The sequence below is a fragment of the Penicillium waksmanii genome (genome assembly GCF_028829765.1).
Source record: "Penicillium waksmanii strain IBT 27052 chromosome Unknown utg000004l:1.0-5674109.0:1.0-5678898.0, whole genome shotgun sequence".
NCBI lineage: Eukaryota > Fungi > Ascomycota > Eurotiomycetes > Eurotiales > Aspergillaceae > Penicillium > Penicillium waksmanii.
The window spans coordinates 3856544-3878668 of NW_026643251.1; the positions used below are offsets into that span (position 1 = coordinate 3856544).

The 22125-nt window shown below is 50.4% G+C and overlaps 9 protein-coding genes across 9 annotated transcripts; 4 read left to right on the forward strand and 5 right to left on the reverse strand.

Annotated features, from left to right (window-relative positions):
• Positions 1-483: 483 nt before the first annotated feature.
• On the forward strand, positions 484-1002 carry N7481_004250 (uncharacterized protein; the record flags this gene model as incomplete). The annotated part of the gene is made up of 1 exon (XM_057263469.1): positions 484-1002. One exon carries the CDS (start codon positions 484-486, stop codon positions 1000-1002), a length of 519 nt encoding a protein of 172 aa, XP_057125130.1.
• A 379-nt stretch (positions 1003-1381) lies between these two features.
• On the reverse strand, positions 1382-2267 carry N7481_004251 (uncharacterized protein; the record flags this gene model as incomplete). The annotated part of the gene is made up of 2 exons (XM_057263470.1): positions 1382-1638; positions 1703-2267. 2 exons carry the CDS (start codon positions 2265-2267, stop codon positions 1382-1384), a joined length of 822 nt encoding a protein of 273 aa, XP_057125131.1.
• A 2286-nt stretch (positions 2268-4553) lies between these two features.
• Positions 4554-5261, reverse strand: N7481_004252 (uncharacterized protein; the record flags this gene model as incomplete). Its single annotated transcript, XM_057263471.1, has 1 exon — positions 4554-5261. One exon carries the CDS (start codon positions 5259-5261, stop codon positions 4554-4556), a length of 708 nt encoding a protein of 235 aa, XP_057125132.1.
• A 712-nt stretch (positions 5262-5973) lies between these two features.
• N7481_004253 (MSF1 domain protein) lies at positions 5974-6768 on the reverse strand (the record flags this gene model as incomplete). The annotated part of the gene is made up of 1 exon (XM_057263472.1): positions 5974-6768. One exon carries the CDS (start codon positions 6766-6768, stop codon positions 5974-5976), a length of 795 nt encoding a protein of 264 aa, XP_057125133.1.
• A 706-nt stretch (positions 6769-7474) lies between these two features.
• N7481_004254 (Zn(II)2Cys6 transcription factor) lies at positions 7475-9142 on the forward strand (the record flags this gene model as incomplete). Its single annotated transcript, XM_057263473.1, has 1 exon — positions 7475-9142. The coding sequence occupies one exon, from the start codon at positions 7475-7477 to the stop codon at positions 9140-9142; it is 1668 nt and encodes a 555-aa protein (XP_057125134.1).
• Positions 9143-9935: 793 nt separating this feature from the next.
• N7481_004255 (uncharacterized protein) lies at positions 9936-12024 on the reverse strand (the record flags this gene model as incomplete). The annotated part of the gene is made up of 3 exons (XM_057263474.1): positions 9936-11424; positions 11485-11652; positions 11729-12024. The coding sequence occupies 3 exons, from the start codon at positions 12022-12024 to the stop codon at positions 9936-9938; spliced, it is 1953 nt and encodes a 650-aa protein (XP_057125135.1).
• A 2416-nt stretch (positions 12025-14440) lies between these two features.
• Positions 14441-15937, forward strand: N7481_004256 (sulfatase family protein; the record flags this gene model as incomplete). The annotated part of the gene is made up of 1 exon (XM_057263475.1): positions 14441-15937. The coding sequence occupies one exon, from the start codon at positions 14441-14443 to the stop codon at positions 15935-15937; it is 1497 nt and encodes a 498-aa protein (XP_057125136.1).
• A 151-nt stretch (positions 15938-16088) lies between these two features.
• N7481_004257 (uncharacterized protein) lies at positions 16089-20471 on the reverse strand (the record flags this gene model as incomplete). The annotated part of the gene is made up of 4 exons (XM_057263476.1): positions 16089-16909; positions 16992-18801; positions 18975-19328; positions 19392-20471. The coding sequence occupies 4 exons, from the start codon at positions 20469-20471 to the stop codon at positions 16089-16091; spliced, it is 4065 nt and encodes a 1354-aa protein (XP_057125137.1).
• A 503-nt stretch (positions 20472-20974) lies between these two features.
• On the forward strand, positions 20975-21859 carry N7481_004258 (uncharacterized protein; the record flags this gene model as incomplete). The annotated part of the gene is made up of 2 exons (XM_057263477.1): positions 20975-21085; positions 21173-21859. The coding sequence occupies 2 exons, from the start codon at positions 20975-20977 to the stop codon at positions 21857-21859; spliced, it is 798 nt and encodes a 265-aa protein (XP_057125138.1).
• Positions 21860-22125: the final 266 nt, after the last annotated feature.

Here is a 22125-nt window from a genome sequence, read left to right on the forward strand (position 1 = left end):
ACCTAGACTATAGTTCAGAGGTGTTTAACCTCAAACTTGTGGAGCAGAACCCAGATCATTAAGAGCTCCCTGAGTCCCTTTGCACATTTTTGTTACCCAGATACCACCTGTCTGTCCAATATCAGTCATGATGTCATATGCTCCGCCTACGACGAACCCGTCCTAGCCCAGCGGCTCAAGAAAAAACCAAGGCTTAAAACGGAAGGACTACGGAGGGTTCGATGATGCAGAAAGTACCGAAGCCATTGGGGAGGAAACCGGTGTAGGACAAGTGGGGTATTATTGTGAAACATTCTTGAAAGATAAAAAGGTTGCCCCAACTCCGGATGCTGAACGCTGGATTGATGTGAACTTGAAACAAAAGCCGAGATCTCTGAAGCGAGTTCCCGTTGAAAACCTATATGCAGTGCAAGTCTCTTCGAGACGACTTAAAAAAGGAACCTTCATATATAAGCTTCCTGGCGAAGCGACATAGCCACGAACATGCCCGTCCGACCCTCTCTCGAAGGGTCAACCTTCGATGCAGACCTGCGAGACCGACATCTGATTTATGATTATGCGGCACAAGACGAACGTGGAAACCCAGAAAAGTGGCGATATGAAATGTGGTTCCAGAATGAGGACCGCATCAACTATGCCATCCACGGCGGGCCAATGGCGGGCCGCATCAACTTCCAGAGAGCGGAGTATCAATGCATTCGTCCCGGGGAATTATGGCAATGCAACTGGTTGGAGGAGACGGGGACCATGTGCTCTCTGGTATATGACATCCCAAACAAACGTATAACGACCATGCTTGGATTCTCCAAGGGTCATTGGGAGAAGGCACAGGATGCACATGGCGATAAAAGGAATCTAGAGGACTTTGCCAGATGGCGTGGACTGGCACGGATCGGTATCCAAACAGATCGTGTGATGTTGAGCGAGCAAGCGGATATTCTGGAGGATTTCCGTGGCCCGGGAGATCTGAAACCTGCAGACAACAGTTGGCCCACATTGTGAATGATCTTGACCTGTGGCCGAATCGAAATTAATGGCGAAAAGTCCATTTCCAGATCGATTGCTGCGTGAACCAAGTCGATTATAGGCGATTGTGACGGATGGGAAGAGCCATGTTTAGTTTTCCGTGTACATACCCCCCATCAAGCCTTTTGAATGCAATTTGAATCCATTGGACAAGCCTGTCGCGTCCGTCGTAAGCACCAGGTGTCGATGTAGCTGACTGAAGAGCCACTGGATTCGGGAGGTGACAGGTTGAAGAGCGGGACGGCATCAACAGCCAGACAAATGTGATCTCCATCAGGTCGGGAATATCCCGTGGGTGGGAGAATATGAGATAAAAGCCCCGGGATAACAGCGAAGTTGTCCCTACTCATGCTCTCTAATCATCGCTATTTGACGAACCCGAAGGTGGAGCTCGCGGCGCCTGCACGCAGACAAGCTCGACCTGAACGTCATCGGGACTGTGCGGTGGTTCGCTGTCGTAGGTCGGAGAGCGGGTGATTATCCCAATCGCGACTTGTGAGGCCTGTTGGCGTGATGTCATATCATCAATGTACCATACTTGCCAAGGATTATATCCCGAACCAGGAGTCATGACTGTGACATTTTGCTGCGGCACACTCTCTCGAATGAAGTCTAGACTGTGTGAGTATGAAACAGATTGTAGATAATGGAGTTTCAGGGCTAAGCTGTGACCTACCCTGTACTGGAATCGAGGCAACATCCCTGAATAGTTGCGGTGGACACGATTCCAATTTCGGAGGATTCCACATCATATGCTCAAGAACAGCTGCCAGCGGTCGACGATGACGATCGATGGGCGGAGGAAGATGGAAAATGCCCCTCTGAATGCTGTTCTTGAGATCCCGGGTACAGTTTTCGCTCCAAAGGCCGTCACATCCATTGTTACCGCCGGACGGCGAGCCTGTGATGTTCCCAATACGGAAGCCGATCTCAGTTGTTCGGTTTGTATCGATAGCGGTTTTGTTGATGTTCCGATCTTGATATCCCAGCCAGAACGCGGTCTTGGTCATGGGACTCTGACCTTTACCTGACGAGAGCGCATCGAAGCCGTAAAATAGGGTGATAGGGTCGGGAAATAGTGGCTGGAAGCTAAAAGGAACGGCGACTTGGGCAAGGGGCTCAATACAGTCTGAAGTCCAGAAGGAGCAGAACTGGGCCGAGCTGCACTGCAGCAGGGCCAGGACGGTGAGCAGTACCCAAGTCCTTTCAAAGTACCCAGACATCGAGAGGGAAGCCATCATTCGCGATCGGTTCGATTCGATTCGGTTCGGTTTAAACGAGGTGTACTGAGCAATTCCTCCGCAAGAGCGACCACGACGGGCCCTCAAAGGCACGATGATGATGTTTAATGGACCGGAGCGATACCACGCATTATCCCTCGACAATCAATTCTAGCACCAGACAGGGGAGATCAATCGAGATCAGGCGGGGAGGGGAGGGGATGGGGCGGATAAAAGGGCGTAGGAGGGAATGGTAATAGTAAAGTATTATCCAACAGGCAAACTTGATCAAGGGTCAAACAGCCATCCGCTTCACGAGAGTCCCAGGGTAACGGTCCCCGCAGCGCTAGGGACTCGGTGTTCTTTTTAGCCTTGTGGCTATCGATGACCGACTCCTCCTTAAGTTTCGACCAATGGAGACCGGGGACCGACGGAACCAAAACTAAGATAGGAAAGAAGAAAAAGAAAAAAGGGTCTTGGAAGTGGATGTCAGGGAAAACCAAATAAAAAATAAAAATAAACTGGAAACAATAATAGGGACGGAGCCAGTCCGGAGGCAAAGAATGGAGCTGCTTCAATCCCGAAGGGAACAACCAAGGGTTCAAAGGTCAAACGCCAAGAGGGGGGGGGGGCAGGTGAGAGGGGGAGAGTAGGAACCAGCAACCACCGTCTCTGTCGAATGCTGGGATTGAAATAGCATAAGGAATCAAGGTGTTTTCTCCGAGCATTCCCATGCAATTCCATCAATTGACCGTGAGATGCCAGTGAAACCAGAAACAGAAACAGGGAGAGAGTGGACGCCTGCAGGTGAACGGAGTACCTCGGGGGTACCTGGTGTATCGCGACTAACACCTCCAACCAGCAGGTCATCCGTAGGTCGCCCTGCATAACTTGCGGAATCCTTTCTCCTCTTTTCTTTTTCTTTTTCCCTTTTTTCTCTTTTTGCTTCTTGGCTACGAACGCTAACAACCGAGTCCCCGCATTACCGCACCCCAACTGGGAAAATGCAGCCGGCGATCCTAGAGTCAGGGTTGCAGGCTGTACAGGGTCCAGCCACTCACAATCCTTCGTGAGCTCATCTTCGGGCATGGAAGAGTGAAGGAGGGTCCAAAGTTGGCGGACGTCCGTGGGTCTACTAGGGCGCCCATTCTCTGTCAGTCCCTTGTTGTCCCCCTTCTAGTGGCGTGTAAATCTCGGGTGGACGACTGTTCCAAGCTATCGTATCAAAGTACGGATACATATCTTGTACTATGATGCACAGCTGAGATACATTGATCGTTTACCGGGTATCTCGCATGACTCCCGTCCATTTCACTTTCGAGGAAGATTTTTGCGTCCGCTATGGCCACCCAATTTCCAGCCTCCCCCAATCATGCAAAGCCTTCATCAACATTGGCGGGCCTCGCTCGATTGGTTGCTAGCGTTGCGCTGGTGCCTCTCGGCTTTGACTCTATCGGAAACTCCATTTTTGTTGGTTTTCCAAATTGTTGCCAGTCCGGTTACACCGGGATTGTCGACAGTTCCGTGGCTTTGCATGGATGAATGCTTTCTTGGCCACACTGTATGTACTCTGTACCCTTTCCGTATCTCTGAACTGCTTTTTTTTTCTCTCTCTCTCTTGATTCTTTCCCTTCTCTCGGACCGGTGCCCCCTGCTGCGGAGTGGATGCCATCGAAGTATCAGATCTGACATGATGATCAGTCCCTTAGATTCCTGTCAATCATTCAGTTCGGCCCCTTTGGATCGCAAATCCTCTGACGTAAGACTTGCTTAAATCGAATCGGAGCATTCCGCCAGGAGCCTCCTCGCACATCCCTCTCTGCGTCATAGGTGCTGGAGATTAAGACATGCTCTCCTCATTGGTGCCGGGCCCGATGGATTCCTCGGGATTGCCCCTAGTGGAGACACCAACAATAACGAGCATCACCAGAGAGATCCGTCGGTTGGATACGGCCGATAATCTGCAATTGTCTCGGCGGGGCGGGTTGGTGCTGATGTTAAGACCCTCTTGACGGCGTGACCTCATTTGTGCATGTGCTACATGTACATACATACTGTCCTCCGTACTCTGTAAGAGGTTCGCCGAGCGATTGGTCTGCTCGGTGGAGCTCAGGGATAAATCAAAAATGAGCGAAAAGAGGTATATCGTAGAAAAAGGCGCCCCAGGCTATGGAAATCAGACAATATCAAGTCGGGCCCTGCTCACTGCTCACTACTCTAGTACAAATACCAAAAAAAAGTCGCGATCTCGTATCCATCACTTCCCCCCGCCCCCAAGAGAAAGGCCAAACAAGGAAATTCCCTTCGTTACTTGCCAAGAGATCTCAGCCGTTCCCTCAGTGTCACCTGTGACTGGTTAATGGAGTCAAACACCCGGTGCAGGCGTTCCTTCTCTCGTGCCACGTTCGCATCGACGGTCGCAGAGATGAGTTGCAGGGTCTGAATCTCGGCGACTTCAGCTTCGCTATGTTTCGCGAGTGGGTCGAACTTCTGCAAGTGTGTCTCGGCACTTTGGAGTTTGTTAATAGACTTGACCAGCGGGAGCAGGGTTGACAGATTGTTGGTTAGCCAGACCGCATTTTCTGGCGTGGCGTCTTGACGTCCCCAAATTATGTTCATGGCTGCAGCCCGATGCTCAAAGGTCTTCTCGCTATTGGGTGGCAGTGGGCTTTGATTGGAGTTCCAGTCGAAATGGGGGAGAAACATTGTACCCGCCTTCCACATCTCGTAGTGTTCTTTCTCTTGGGGAAGCATACGCTCCTTGGCGAAGCTTTCGGCAGTCTGTCTGGTAGGAAGAGAAGATTGATTGGCCGAAAGTGCTAGGCTACGGCCATTCGCGACAGCATCAGCTAGGCTGTAGAGTTTCCTCGCTGTGTCATCAAGACTGTCCTCTGCCGTGGGAATGGCCATGAAGATAGGGAGCTCATTCCAGCTTAGCTGAGCAAGGTAATCTGATGGATGCCCAGACTCTCCACCCTTCGTATTAGGATAGCCTGTGGTGGCTGTGGTTTCCATTGGGTGAAAGAGGTGCTAAGACGATAGGTCTGGCTGGTGGTGAACTCGTAGATCTGCCGTGATGTAGTTGCTGAGATCTCCAGGTCGACAGATTCCCGACTTGCACACAACAACTAGGTTCCCGAAAAGTGCACTGGCAGATAAGCAAAGGATGAGAAACTATAAGTGGAGTGGTTGTAGAAACAAGCGCTGTTCAAGTGATGGAGACGGAGAGGGTGTTTGACGTAGACGATGCCTTCTTGTCTGGTAGGCCCAAAGAAGTAATATCTGATGCCCAAGGCCACCACAATGATCAGGTGACAGTCACCAGAATGTTATTAACACTCAATGCAAAGGAACTGTGCAACATAGATGTCGATAGATATGCTTGATTTGGTTGAATATTGTACAGATAAATTTCTCAGGAAGAGTTCCATCACTCCGAATTCCAGTATGATACACACGCTTGCGAAGCAATTGCCTCGATGCAGACCGAATTGGCCATGTACAGTGATTTCGACATATCATGCAAAAGGCGGCAGTTGAAAGGCAACAGAAAGAAAACAACAACAGTCATGGGAGAGTGTCCGTAAGCTTGAAAAGAATAATAAATACCAAAAACTCCGCGCTGAAAAGTAAATGCAAATGAATAGAAGACCATTGCGCGAAGATGCCATGTCACATCTAAGTGAGAAAATAGTCACAAAGATGTAGAGCCGTCGCAGCACATGATCTATTTGTCGTCGTCTTCAATGGAACGACCATTTCCCTGTAGCCAGACACGCTTCCAGGGACCCTCGGGTCCGAATGAAGCCTCACGGTCCTCTCGCATTCCTTCCAGAACGCCGACGATCCCGCCGCTGCGCAGGCGTTCAAGGACGACATTCATGCCCTGCTTGCTCTTCAGGACAGCATCTCGCGTGCGCTTGACGCCGATCAGTTCAATGGTGCGCTGAATACCGGCTGTGGATAAGGAGGAGAAGAAGCCTCTCTTGGGTTCCTCTTCTTCCGCATCGGAGTTGTCAAAGCCGGCCTTCTTTCGGCTAAGGAATTTGCCCTGTCCGAGTCTAGATCGGAAGGTCACGGTGGTACGCACGGTGGTTTGTTCGCTCTTCTGATCGATTGAGAGCCCATCCAGAGCTTGGATATTTCCATCCGTGAGGATACGTTGATAGTGTTGTTTCTCCACGACACTAAGGATACCGGTCCATTCCATGTTGCGCGACTCGGTCTCCATCCAGCCCTCGGTTGGGTCGACTATAGTGGTTTCGAGGATATAGCTTTGGCCAGAGTTGTCGGACCCACCCATTCCCTTGGGCAACAACTTCAGAATACCCGAGGGGACCTTGGATTTCTTTAGGTGTAGTCGGGTGGTGTGGAGGCGGTGGGTGTTCGGGTCGACGTACCGATCGATCACGTCGGTGGTGAGGACATGGCGGGAGTAGGGGTTCGGGTAGCGAAGGAAGTAGGCGAGGGATACAGCGGGAAATGAATAGTCGTAGGTGAATTTATTCTCGAAGAACTTCATTGTGTCGGTGATGATGGATACATTAGGGGGGGAAGAGAGTCGTCTGATGCTGCTGGGGGGGACTTTTTGCGGCGAGAAGCTTCGCAGTGGAGACCAAGTCACGTGTTTTCGGAAATGTCACATGCTCCCCCGCCTATCAACGCGGGCCGATGTCTAATGGTGATGCGATCATGCGATCATTCCAAGGTGTATCTGCAGGTTTTCGTGTTTTTCATGTATCTATCTGTATCTGACGGATCGGTATAGTCATGCCGCAGAAATCGTGCAGAGTTTTGGCCATCCACCCCATCGTGCATCGGTGATTCCACGATCCTAGGGCAATTTAGTGGCGGCATTGATACTGAAGAAACTACCGATACTAACCGCAAGCTAAATTCATAATCATTATTCGACCAGTGGTCACAAATTGACGACTAGGTATCGCCATGCCCAGTGTAGACATGGCACACATCAAGTACAGCATGCCTAATGATGTGATTCGGCGACGGATGGCATCACAGTAACCCCGCAAAATCAAATTGCCGCAGTTTTGCCGGAGTATGACCCCCCCTGAACTTAGAGAGATTCAACCTGAATCGCTGATATTCCCCTCTCGCTAGATCCACTTGCTATGGTGTTATAGCCGGACGATAGTAGAGGATTCTCTACTAGGCAATTGATTATTCCATATGGGGCGTGCCCAGCGTCCTCCATGTTTCCAGTGCCGATGTCGCAAGGTAGGTCAGACCCTCATCATGAAGAAAAGTCTCTGCAGAATGATGTGTTAAGCACCATCTCGATGAATCAGGTCCGCTGCGATCGTCGACCTGGCTGCTGTGATAACTGCGAGCGTTTGGACTTCGCCTGCTCGTTCAAAAAGAACACCCCCATTCTCTCTCACCGTCAGCCTAGCCCAAAAGAGACCGTCCAAAATCGCCCTGAGCGGCGTCGGGGAACACAAGCCTGTGTTGAATGTCGTCGACAAAAAGCACGCTGCTCCGGCGAACTCCCCGAATGCGCAAACTGCCATCGACGCCAGCGGTCGTGTCAATACCCGCAGGTTAACCAGTCGAACAACATCGTTGACAACCTTGTGGAAGTCAGACAACTCGAACAAGTTTCAGGCGATACTTTAATTACAACCAGTGATAAACTTTTGGAAAGTATCAATATCTACTTTCAACATCTCTACCCGATTCCATCATTTGCATTTCTCCATGAGCCTACAATTCGCCAGCAATGCGAGAGTGGCACCTTGGACCACAATCTTGCCACGTCAATTACTACCACGGTTGATTTGTGGCTTCCAAGAGGTCAAAAGCTATCGGATAAAATTAGTCTCTGCATCGACTCTGTGGAACGAGGTATTTGGATTCAACTTGATAGGCCTTGCATTCGACAACTGCAGTGCTTGATGCTTATAGTCCACTGTCATATTCATCTCGGGCGCTTCTCTCGAGCCTATATGCTTGCAGGACTTGCCGGTCGAGCGGCCACTGCGTTAAGGCTGAACTACGAGCGACCAGAACTAAGCTTCATTGCTCAGGAAACAAGGAGGAGGGTATTATGGGCGCTGACATCAATTGACGGTTTCTTCTCCGTCGGACTCCCGGAATACGAAACTATTCCAAACGCGATAATTTATCAACAACTTCCTAGCTCCGAGGGAGCTTTCAGAGAGGGAATCCCACAAAGCCAGCTGACAGCTCGCCGATCATCCTTGAGTGCTGCTTCTGCTGAAGATGGGAGCTTGCTGGCAGATTGTATTCAGCTTTCGAAGATCTCAAAGGACATCATGCGGCTTACGCGGCAGCTCGCCTTATCCGAGCAACCCTTGCTACAACTGGGGGCACTCATACAAGAAATACAAAATGACTTACTACGATACCAATCAGATGTGGAACTATCTGTTGGCCATCAAGTCACGGCACTTGCCAATGTAGAAGATATGGCAAGCTCTAGGTGGTTCGCCCGCATCCTTCAGGTGACGGCTACCTGGCATCAGGCGCACTGCGATCTATATCGACTTTTTCTTCCAAACTATCTAGCGGTTGCTCCTAGGGTCATCATGGACACGATTGAGCCGAGTCTGAAAGACCACGCCCTTGCAAAATGCGAGGAACATGTCCAACATATTAACCACATTATGCGAGAACTATTACGCTTACCCAAAGAACAAATTTTGCCACGATACATCGCAGTCTGCGCCTATCATGCAACGAGGCTGAGTCTCTTCCTTGCAGCCTCTCCCGATTGGAAAGTGCAAACAGATACGGCGACGGCTATCAAAAATGCCGAAACCTCATTGGATGTCTTGCAAAGGTTTTTTTTCCAACATACCCTTTACGGACAGGATAATTCAGGATATGCAAGACCTGGTGCGACTATCTCATGATCGACCGGGGGCAATATATAAAGAATTGTGTTGCCCGTCTCCGTCATTTGACCAAGGCCGTTATCGACATAGCCATTTGGCTGTGCATAGCTTAGTGCGGCAGGCCAATTTTATGGACGATGGGTATGAGGAGCCTTACAATGACTCCGTGAATTGATGTAGAGGGGCTTATATGGAGGAAAGTTAGTTTGGTTGTTGGGGGAGAGAAGGAGGAACAAAATTCTTCCAAGTTCGGACACAGATAACCCCCCCCCCCGCATGAGATGAGCTTTGAGTGACAGTGCTAGCGTGCACTCCTATTAGCTCCCGACGATTGAATTCAATTCATTCCATAGTTGAACTGATGTCAACCGTGCTCCATAGCATGGTTATATTATGGCGCCTTGGTGGGCAGTGGCACCTCTCCGTGGCTGGTGGCGCATTAAATGTACTATATGTGAAAATCAAAAGCAATTTCCGCCATATGATTACCTTATGGCTTCCCATTAACCGCTACCAAGGTCTTCTACGCTTTATTCCACGAGTATTAATTTAATCTTGTTACGAAGGAGTCATCTTGAACTTCAAGTTGAATGATAGAGGGATTTCAATGGCCATTTCAAAAGTTGAATGAGCCTCGCTATTATTTCCAATCTGATAAATTAAACTCAAAGACCTCATCAGGTCTCATCACAGGGTATGTTTTATACAAAAAAATCATGAATATACAACCATAAATGGTTATTCCAAAAGAATGTTCAACAAGTAAAAGAAAGTAGTCTATACCAACAACATCACGCATCAACACATCCCTCTACTCGTGAGACATAGGCTCCTGTTTCTCATTGGCAGCGGCAGGCAGGGACAGGGGCTCTGGGGCATCCTTGTTCATGCTACGGATGACAGGGCTAGTACGCTCGAAGTACTTATGCATCGAGCCCTGGAGGAGGTTGTCATCGATATCATCGATACCAAGATCAGTCTCAGACTCCTCGGCACGAATGGCCATGGCGGCCTCCCACTCGGCACGGAACTCCGACACCTTCATCTTGTAGTCGAGTTCGGCGTCGTAGAGCTTGCCCTTGCCTGTCCAGCGCTCCCAGACAGAGAGATGCTTTCTGTGGATGGCGGGGCCGTGGTACTCGTGTTCGCGGCCCTCACGGATGAATTGCCAGCGGCGTTCTTGTTCACGCAGATCCAGGCCGGTGGTATCGGGGAGCCACAGGTAGGTGATGAGGGCACCGGCGAGACCGAACCAGGGGACAATAAGGAATTGTTGTTGGACTGTGGTGTAGGAACCGACGACGGCGATGATCAGAGCTCCGAGTTTTCCTGCGGCGGCAGAGATACCGTGTGCTGTTCCACGGATGGGGGTGGGGAAGACTTCGGCGGCGACAAGGAAGGTAATGCAGTTGGGGCCGAATTGGTTGAAGAAGGAAGATAGGAAGTACATGGTCTGGAAAGAATGGATGTTTTCGGCTTTGACGTAGTAGTCGTACTTGAAAGCCGGGATGACGAAGAGGATAAAGCACAGCATGAAGCCGACAATCTGCATCCACTTACGACCATAAAGCTTAGTGTCAACAAACCAGGCAGCACAGTAGTAACCAGCAAGGGAGACAACAATGTTGACCAAGTTCCAGGTCCAGGTGGTGGTAACATCACTGCCAGGGCTAATAACACCGATAAACTTCTTCTGGAACAGCTTGTTACCATAGAAGAAAACGTCGTTAGCGAACCAACCACTGGCGGTAGCAAACACACGGGGACCGAAGTGCTTAAAGGTCAGGCGCAGAGACTCCATATCATATCCGGTAACGGCGGCCTTCTTCTTCTGGGCCTCGAGCTGCTTGCTAGCCGCCTTCATGTGATAGGCACGGTAGTAAACAAGCCAAGCAGTACCAACAGCAGGGATGGCAAATGAGACACGGTAGGTCCACTGAGTAGCGACGGCGGAGTAGGGAGGGCTACCGCTACCGTGGTGGAAGATCAGGAGCAGCAGGATGAGGAGAACCTGGTTGGCAAACTGGCCCCAGCCCTGCATCAGGAAAGCTCCAACGACGGAGCGACCACGGTGCAGACGATCCTGGGAGGTGGTCACCTTACCGGAACCATATCCATTCTCCATTCCAATAGTGGCAGTCATAGGATATTCACCGCCGACACCGATGGAGTAGAAGAAAAGAGACCAGGCGTAGCAGATAATCCAACCGTTCTGGGTGACACCCCAGGCGGCAGTCAGCATGAGAAGACCGATGAACATGATAGTCGCATCTTGAATGAGACCCCAGCGACGACCGATCCTATCCATACCTGTCAGTATTTTCTTGGCAGGGAATAATATTTTGAGGGTGTATACGAACCAGTCACCCAAGAAACCGACGAGGATCTGACCGACAATGATACCGACGACCTCGAGGTAGTTGATGGCGGCGATCCAGTTCTTGTCGCAAACCTCGTAGGTCTTCCAGCAGGAGGCGAAGGATTCACTGAACAGGGAGCTGACGTTGCTGATAGAAAACAGGACGTAACTAGACAGACAAAAGAGTCAGTATCGAGACCTTGATATCATATTCCATGAAGCATCATTGCCGAGGGGAGACATACCCCTCGAGACCGAGACCAGCTCCCGGAAGAACGGCGTTCTTGAAGTAGTAGCTGATGGGAGACAGAGGATCGGTCTTGAACATATCCCACAACCAAGCAAACTCTTTCTTCGCCTCGGTACCATCCTGAGTGATACAGAACTTAACACGCTCGCCGATAGGGAGGTCAGCCCAGTAAGTGCCATTAGGGGCATAGGCATCAGCGGGGCGGATGATCTCGTCGAAGGCGGCCTTCTCGTGGATCTCCATCTCCTCGAAGTGAGTGAGAGCCTCCTTGGGAGTCTCCATGTGAACCATTGTGGCGGACAGGTCAATGACAACCGGAACAATGGATGAAAGAGGCGCCTTATCCTAGGGTCAGACAAGGGGAGGAATGAGAGACTTGCAACAATTCAGAAAAGATTGGCAGTCGGGAGGGATACGAAGCATATTTATCCTTTTTTACGAGGGGCGTTGGAACCGAGAGAGGCAGACCATGCCAGCAGGCCACGAACCACAGTAGCAACCGCCCGTCAGCGCACAGGACGAATGGGGATCTGGCAATGGCACGCGTGGGAAGCATGCGCTAGATGTCGGGTGGAGACGAGTAATCTCTGATGCCAACGCTAGTTCGGGGCGAGAGAGTCCTTTGGACGCACCTTCTCGGGATGGGCATTGGACGTAATGGATCACGAGCTGGTTGAGAGAGTTCTGGATGCTGCCATTCGCTGATGGACAGAGGATAATGCAATGGATTGAGGGGCGAGAGCTTCTGGAACAGGAGGGTCAAAGCATGTATCAGTGTTAGCGTTGCTCCACCGGGGGTGTGATATACATACGAGTAGTACTCCGTACAAGTGCCTTTCATGTCAATTGACAGTGGCAGGAGTCAACCTTGGATGAATTGACGTGAAGTCACTCAGCGATTGTATCAAGTAGTCGCGAGATGACTTGAATGAATCTGATATTGATGGCTTGCAGCCAAGACGAAGACCAAGACGATGCCCAGCATCTTGGCGATGCTTGTCAATATTTCGCCATTGCTTGTTCCTGTCTGGGTCGTTCCTGCCATGAAAGTCACTCCGTCGTTTCCACTCCAGAGGGTTATCCGTATTTACTCTACTCCGTAGTTCCGGAGGACTGGGTTACTCCATCGAGTACTCCACAATTGACCAATCACTGTCCTCCATGTGCCCCCGTGCTGGTCGGGTTAGCCGTCTGGGGCGGTGGTTAATCCCTTCCTCGGCCAATCACCGCCTGCCATTCCCCCACGCCCCTCAAACTCGTGGTTAACCATGACTTCGTCGACTTGGTAGACTTTCCATCTGTCGCGTGTCTCGGTTTCCTAGCTAAAATGGCCAAGCCACGCGATGCATTCCAGTTCCACGTTTCTCTCGCCCAGATGCGCCTTGCCGAGTCTCGGTGTATTCTGATTAAGCGAAATCGGCATTCCCGTATACGAGGATATTATACTAGTAGATTATAGATTATGGGCTAGACGGACCTGGGCTAATTGACTGAGTCGAACATAGATCTTGCATTCTCTACTCTTCTAAAATATGCTACAGTGTAGTATGATGTACGGAGTACTCCGTACTAGTAGATGTATGCAGGTACGCCGATCTCGATGCATGCCACAAGTGGACACTGGGTTGGCCCATAGCCACGGCATTAGGCTAACGTCTGTTTATCTATAGCCTCGAATCCTGTTGATCACACAAGTGGCTAGACACTTACGATCGTATGCAATTATACAATCGGCACTAGTCTCTTGAGTTAGTATGAGGCTATTAGTACTATACTAACCTTGGAATAGAGTTGTCATGGCGTTCCGACCCAAAGAGATCAGAGCAATAAGCCTACTTTGAATCCATCAAAGTGATTCTCGGTGGCAAATCCAGTCGGTCATCTAACAAATGGGGTACCTAGAGCCAGATCAGGATCTAAGTTCAAAATATCGTCTCTAAAATAGTATTGGTCTAAAATACCGTTGTGCTACGGCCAGACCACGGTATCTTAACCGTATTTTGAACGAAAATAGTACTACTCATGTCGTATTGCTTGATAATATTACCAGCATCTTGCTCTCAGTCTGTAGGTACCTACTAGTCGCTTCAAATTCATTGGAATTCAACCCCTCCAGTGTTTGGTGGTTCAACTTTAAGATGGTGCCACTTTTCACCTGGGCACATGGCTAGAACTAGTATATATATTCATGGATACTAGTACTCCTAGAGCATCATGATCAGAGCGAATTTGATATCATGATCCCAACCACTGGCACGATTACAAATAAATTGATTAAAGTATATCTTCATCAATGAAGAGAAACCCATGCTCACCCCAAATCCAACCAATCCGCGATCCCAAACACCGACAGCCGCCGACAACCGCAACGTTGTGGATCTGCGGGGTAAAGCTATCCCCAGCTCACGCGACTCACCTTCTAATTGTACTCTCATTCGTAAATAAATGAGCCCCCATTGATGAACTAACCAAATTTATCCTATAGGCTATTAGAAAGAGAAATAACCTGTAACTATGGCGCTATGCACGACCCGTCCACAAGTATGTTCGGAGCTATGGGTACCGCGATGCCACCCCAACATTTAAAAGCAGACTTTCACCCCAAATCCCACTATTCCTCTGCTTCAAGTCTTCTCCAAAAATCTGTTGCTACAAAAGCTGTATTTTCGGGATGGCGACCGACTCACGCCCTAATATCATCTTCATCATGGCCGATGACCATGCCGCCAAGTCGATCTCCTGCTACGGCGCAGGAATCAACCACACCCCCAATCTCGATCGCCTCGCTACCGAAGGCATGAAATTCAATCACTGCTATGTAACCAACAGCATCTGTACCCCATCGCGGGCTGCAATCCTCACCGGAACCCACAACCACGTCAACGGAGTCATGACCCTCGACTCCAAAATCAACAAGCACATCCCAAACGTCGCAAAACATCTCCGCACAGGCGGCTACCAAACAGCAATGGTCGGAAAATGGCACCTTGGTGAAGGGAAAGATCATGAGCCAACCGGATTCGACCATTGGGAAGTCGTCCCGGGACAAGGCGAATACTTCGACCCGGAATTCATTAGTCCCAGCGGCATTCATCGAGAACCGGGGTATGCCACGGATATCATCACCGACAAGAGTCTAAACTGGATTAAATCCAGAGACGAGAAGAAACCTTTCTTCCTCATGTGCCACCACAAAGCACCCCACCGCAGCTGGGAATGCGACCCAAAACACAAACATCTATACAAGGACCCTGTCCGCCTCCCAGATACTTTCACAGACGACTACAAGAACCGGGCCAAAGCAGCCTCCGTCGCAAAAATGCGCGTCGCCGAAGATCTAACCTATACAGACCTCGGCCTCGCCCAACCAGACGGCGGAGCCTCCACCGTCGGAACCAAAATGCTAGATAAATGGTGGTTCCACGACCGCAAAATCCCTGCTCCCGAAGATGTATCCACGCTCAAACTAATCGACAAAGACGATGGCACAGTCTTCACATTCTCTACTCCCGACGAACTAGCCGAATTCAAATTCCAGCGCTACATGCAGCGCTACTTACGTACCATCCAGTCCATCGACGACAACGTCGGCCGCATGCTGGACTTCCTCGAGAGCGAGGGTCTAGCCGAGAACACGATGGTTATCTATACCTCAGACCAGGGATTCTTCCTAGGCGAGCACGGCTGGTTTGACAAGCGACTCGTCTACGAAGAGAGTTTCAACATGCCCTTCTTGATCCGGTATCCGGCTGAAGTTGTCCCCGGATCCATCTGCAACGATATTATCAGTAATGTCGATTTTGCTCCGACTTGGTTGGATTTCGCCGCTTGTCGGAAACCGTCGTACATGCAGGGTGTTAGTTTCCGCCCCCTGCTGAAACAGAATAAACCCGTCGACTGGCAGCAAGTTGCGTATCATCGATACTGGATGCATCGGGATGTGATCCATGAGGCGTATGCGCATTATGCGGTGCGGGATCAGCGGTATAAGTTGATTTATTGGTATAATGAGGATTTTGGAATTGAGGGCACGAGGCCTGGTGGGGAGGAGAAGGAATGGGAGCTTTTTGATATGGAGGAGGATCCATTGGAGCTGTTTAATTGTTACCATGAGAGTAAATATGCGGATGTTGTTGTGCATATGACTAAATTATTGGAGGAGAAGATGGAGGAGATTGGTGATGAGCCTGTTCATCCACGCTGAGATGTGGACAAAGTCTGCTGTGATATAAATCATGTTCGGGTCTATTATGCTCTCTATTTTCAATAATGTACAAGAGGTATATATACAGGACAACAAGAAAATGCAACCGATGAAAAGATGATAGATACAAGACCAGGGCTGCTCGATTGAATTAAACCCGCAGTGCACTTTTAGCAGAGTATAATTCGAGAGACGCAAGGTCATGGGGTGAGGAGAGAGGGGTCGAGGAGAGAGGTTGTCGATCTTCCGAAGGTAGTCGCTTGATTGGCACATGTATGGCATTGTCTAGAAACCAATCCAGGCTCCTCGGTTGGCGCCCCCAATCAGCATCAAGGATGGCGGCCGACTCGAGCATGACAGATAGGGTTCGTACTGGGGCATAGCGGGATTTTCCTAATAATCCAAGGTCACGGTGGATGAGCATCCAAGCCACGCGGTGCTGGAGGTCGCGTTCTGTACCCTGGGCTTTGAAACCAGATGAGAGGAAATCAAGGGGCCTGTTGCTGAACCTCGAGGGAATCAAATCGGTGATATCTTTTGGCCACACCGGCCCGCGAGGGAAGTGTAGCTCGAGTCCAACGATGACCTTGCCTGCATACAATTGCCAACCTTGCTTGAAGTCATTGGCGTAATGATGGTAGGAGACATTGCGGCAGAGTGAGCTCAGGACAATCTCCTTCATTCTGTGGGTCACTAGTCCATAAACGCAAGCGTACCGCCACAGGACCCGGCAGATATTATATTTTTCGCTTTTGTAAGCGATTCGAAAGAAAAAGTCCATATTTTGCCGCGAAAGCTGAAAGTTGGACTGTCGGAGTAATGGAAGTAGGTAGTCGACGGCAGAGAAGACATCTTTGCGACACATGGTCAACAGGAGGGTGAGCTGGTTACTTCCGAGCGGAAGCTGATTCGTAAGACAGAATTTGAGGAGGATGTTGGCAGCAGTGAAGTCCCCCCCGGCGGGCAATGGCACTGAACATCTGAGAGAGAATCGATGGGCCGAACCAATTGGCTTCGGGTGTTTTGACCATCAGGTTAAGGAACGAATCCATACTCTGGCCATTCTCCAGATGCACCAAAAGAGAATCCTGGATTGTCAGCTGGAGCGCAGTACGAGTCACTCTTGTCTCGGCCATATACCCCTTCTGCACCAGGTGCGCGATAAGAGACGCCTTGGCCTTGGGAGTGACCACTGCCCCGAGAAGTACAAGCCACGTCTCCGGAGTCGGGCGAATACTCGCTCGGTCCATAGAGATTAGGAACCTCCGGAATGTTTTCAAATCTTGTCGTCGAGCTGCGGTCCGGAGAAAGATATTGTATGTGTCCGCAGTTGCGACATGTTCTGCTCGAAGAAAGACCGCTCTCGCAGCCTTTAAAAGCTCTTGATCGCATAAGAATGCCAATGCCTGGTTCAAAGCTGCGGAAGAAAAGTATTCTTTGTTCGAATCTTGTCGGAAAAGTCTTAAAATGCGTCGTACAGTCTGGTCGCGCTGGGCGGGCTGAGGTTTGCTGCCTGTACGCTCGCCTGAAGGTAGTTCACATGCCCGTATTAAATCCTGAATGCGCTCTGCAAATTCTTTCACGGTGCCGATAGATGAGCCAAGGTCGAGGAGTTCCTGATAGCTCATGCGGTCCGATTTTGACTCAATCCACACTCCGCGAATCATGGGCACTGGAAGTTTATTGCGCCGCATGGTCTCCATTGAGCTGAGAACAGGGAAAAGAGGCTTCGAAATCTCGACGAGAGGATCTCCGATTTCCTGCTGAGCTTGGACGCGCTTGATGCGGTCTTCAACAAGCTCCATCACGCGCTCTGAGCCCGATAGTATAACCTTACGGTGGAGGCCATCACCGTCTCTTGGGTGCAGAATCTGTACGCGGCATCCGTTTCGGACATTGATATAAAAGATGTTCTCTGCGATTGCCGTATCGGTCATTCCAGACATCATCCCAATGGTCTCTTCGGGTACCTGCAACTCCTTGTGTTTGGCACTTCTCCGGGCCGCCACTCGTGGATCTTGTGCTTGTCGTTCCAATATGTCCTTCATTGAATCCCAGCCCCCGATCGGATAGTATGAGAGTTTTTCGCTGTTCTTCGACCGTCCCTTGATGTAAGCTCCGTAACGCAGCTTCTTCCGATCCCGGACGGACAGCCTAGCTATCGAATTGGCCTTCTGAGTAGTCACATCGCGTGTGGGGGCAGCCAAGGGCCGCGAAGATGGGCGATGTCTATTTCGTCTTCTGCTTTTCCATGTAATAGGACCTCGCGCTGGTGTGTCGGTTTCGATATCCGCAAATAAGCCGACAGGGCGCTTCGGCTCGATAGTAGGTTCCGCCTGTTTGGCAGGGCTTGATCCGGCTTTTGCATTGTCAATGTGCTGCTCGCTCGAATTTATCGTCTCGTTGGCAGCAAGTGGCACTTCCGTGCTGCTCCCATCGCCATCTTTACCCGCAGCATTTGGAGAGAACCATCGGCTCGATTGTCGGCGGACCGAGATAGAAGGGGCGCAGGGAGGGGCAACCGATGGAAATGTGCGATTGGATGTGCGAGATCTATTTGCTGAAGCTGCGGTGGTCGTTAAAGACGCTGTCTGGTGGCATTGCAGAGCCGACGCGGCCCATCGGGGGTAGAGGAAGAGAAGGGGTTCATCGGAGCCAGCCGTGACATTGTCCAAGACAACAGACAGGCGCCTTCTTAGACACGGGCGGCCACTCGAGAACATAGGGAGAAATGCTCCTGTAGCACCCGTGGCATGGAGAGGAATGGTGTTGGCACTGGCAGTTGAAGAGGACCGAGCAGCCAAACTCCGAAAATTGTCGCCGCGGGACGGGCAGGCGGTGACCGACTCCGGACTGCCTCCGATCTGATAATACTACGAGTATACTACGAGTATACTACAATGAATGAAGTCAAACGTTTTATGCCAATTGATCGTATTTGAGGCTTATTCCGAGACTGAGCCGATTATTGCGTGTATGCACGGCTAAAATGTTATATACAGGGCCATCATCAATAGATATGATCTTCGCGGCCAACCTCTGCGGCCTTGGGGATACCCTTGATCTCCTTGCCCTTCATGACAATCAAGGGCTCACCAGTAGCCTGTGCTCGCTTCGATAGCAGGTATTTATGTTGCGACAGTGGTGTCAAACCAAGCAGTTCCCCTCCAGACTCCCCATGGGAATCCGCAAAGAAATCGGGCCCTGTAACATGCTGTTTGGCAGATTCCACTGCCCGAATAAGATTATCTTTCTTTCGTTGCATTCTATCGGACTCCTTGTCATCTGAGTCCATAATTAATTGAGATAATTGTTGGATCATTCCAACAAGATATGTGACGAAGTGCCAGCGGGACGCTTGAAACACGAACATAGACATGATCTCCGTGATCTAACGTGAGGGATTAGTATTGGGTGATGTAGTAAAAGTACTATGCGCGATGGTCTGACTAACCTTGTCGTTCAGATAATATAACTCCTCGCCGCCCTCCTCAACAAACTTGCGAAGGGCGTCAATCTTCTCCCGATCAATAGAGCAAAGCTTCAAAGCATGCATCAAAGTCGGAATATCCCCTATCTCCTCCAAATGTACCTCCTCGTCCACCTTCGTATCAACGCGGTTTAAAAACCCAGACTCCACCCTCGAAAGGCCAGTCGTACTCTGATCACGACTGCGAACCTTGTGAGAATGGATAGTAAAATAGTCCTCGGTCAACATATGTGCTTGTTCGAATTCCGACCGACCACGAACACGTCTCTCCGGGGCCTTATGTCGAAGCCTAACCCAGCGTCGTCGGCGGACCCAGGAGTGAAACCACGGGTGTGTACCATGCCATTGAGACGAGCTGAAGGAGAAGGAATATTGCCATCCTTGCTCATCCACATCGCCAGACATATCGACATACCATGTCCGCCAGGACCACTCCCAGCTCGGGTCTGGCAGCTGAGCATTGGTTATATTGACGGGACTTTCTCGTCGGTCTTGGGTCATCCAGGGGCTGGGATCTAAATTAAGCAGCGAGCCTTGGGAATAAAGAGGGATCCCGAAGACAAATGAGCCGCGCTGATTCTCGTATAAAATATCCAGCTCCGAAACCGGCTTTTTCTCATCGGAAGGAGGGGGGTGTCCATTTGTCGTCGTGGAATGTGTCGTAGCATTGGTGTGGCTCTGAGTGCGTGTCGGTGCAAAGTCGATAGTTTCACTCTCCCTAAACCCTAGCCCACTATCTTGATGTGAAGGCTGTCGGGCAGGAGGACCACCAGTGCTTCCCGCAGAGATCGACCCCCGTGCCCGCGACGATTCTCTGCTCGGGGAGGTTTCATTGTCGGATGTAACACCTAGCCGGTCGGGCTGCCATTTCGCATATTTTCTTTTCGCAAGCTGTCCGGATACCGATACAAGGTTCAAGCGTGAGGATCGACTGCTCTGGCGAGCAACGGTAGAGGTTCGTCGTAGAGATTCCAAATCCCCACTGCTAAGGTGTTGCGAAGGGGCGGTATTGTCCACCAGAGAAATGCTGGCGGTGTCCTCCATGGTTGTTTAAAGTATGATCGGTATGGTGTTGACTATGAATTGCTTCTGTACCCCTGAGAGGCCCTCGCTTCAACACAGAGTTCCAAGCGCCGAGGTCGTAGGCATTATCTTCACGGTGATCGTATCATTGCCTGATTGACCCGCAGCAACGACGATGTAAGAAGAGAGGCAGGTACTTGTAGGAAGGTGACGTTGTAGGAATCTAACAAAAAGGAAAATAGCGTAAAGTAAAGAAAGATGAATCGTGTTATATGAAAGCTGTTGAAAGAATGAAGAGAATCGGAAGAAAAGGTGAAGTTGGAAGTTGGAGGGAAAACTGAAGGTCAAACGTTGAACGATGACATCGTTTGCGTTTGCGGGGACCAACGCCAAGCCTTTCCCTCCAACGCGTGCAAATCCAACCCGCCCAAGCAACAACCAAACAACAACCTCCAAAATGGGCTCACAAGGGTATCGCAAGATCGAGCTACAGTCTCCAGCAGACTTCACATACCTCTACACAAATGCAGTTGCCCTCTCCCGGCAAAAACTCGACCTCAATTTCCCCCCCTTTAGCTACAGACGATGACACTCCGGATCCGATGCGCGAACGCGTGCAGGAATTAGTGAACGAAGTAAGTTAACCAGGAATACTCCTAGGCGATAAATGACTCTGTCGAGCACATCAAAGAGCCCAGGCCAGAAACTAATAAGCCATCTAGTATATAAACCAAACCTTCACAACAGCATCCTCCTCAATCAGCATCAACGGAATCGATTCATCCTCGCCACAATTCCCCTTCCCAGCCTCATTCACCGCACAGGAAACAGTCGAGTATGAACCCTACGACTCAGAGCTAGCATCACGGGTCACTGCGCTCTACGCGCAATTAGAATCCCTCACCACAGGCGTTGCCCAACTACGACGAGACGCGCCCCGGAAGGCAGCAAAGGAGTATGCGCAACAATTGGCGCAAGTCATGAAGACGGAGGAAGAAGCGGCAGACGAGGAAGATGAAGAGATTGACGAAGCTGGAGAAGCCGCGGGGGCGGGACAACAGAATGGATCTTCGACTGAAAAGGCCGAGGCGATGGATGTTGACATTGACGAGGGGTCGGTTGCCAAAACACAGAGTCAGACACAAACGCGCTCTCGACGCCGTGGTGATCGAAAGAGGCCACGCCCAGAATGGGACTTGCAGATACCGCTAGGCACGGAAGAAGAGACGGATCGGTGGGCGAGTGGTGATATGGCAGATGTATATGAAAATGCATTGCGGACACTGCAGCGGCTACAGGGCGAGGGGGCTGTTGACGGTGAACCTGGTACCGAAGGTAATGCTCTGGCTACCACGGTGGGCAAGGCTGAGAGGGCCGGGCGTGCTGCTGAGGTGGTCGAGAAGATGTGAGAGTTCTGTCTGCAAGCGTTTTCGCGGATATTTAACGGATTCACTTGGGGTGTTTTTTATGTCTTTTAATGTGGAAGGCGTTTGGTAACGAGGGCTTCGCGAGGATCATGATACCATTGTTTCTGTTTCTTCTGGGCTCATCTATCGACTTTTCAGACACTGGGTCGAGTCTATTTCCTTTGTTAGGAATGGCAATACATTTTGCAACACCATCGTGTCAATTTACAATAAGCAAGGTGAATCTCATGGGCTACCAGCCGTGTTTT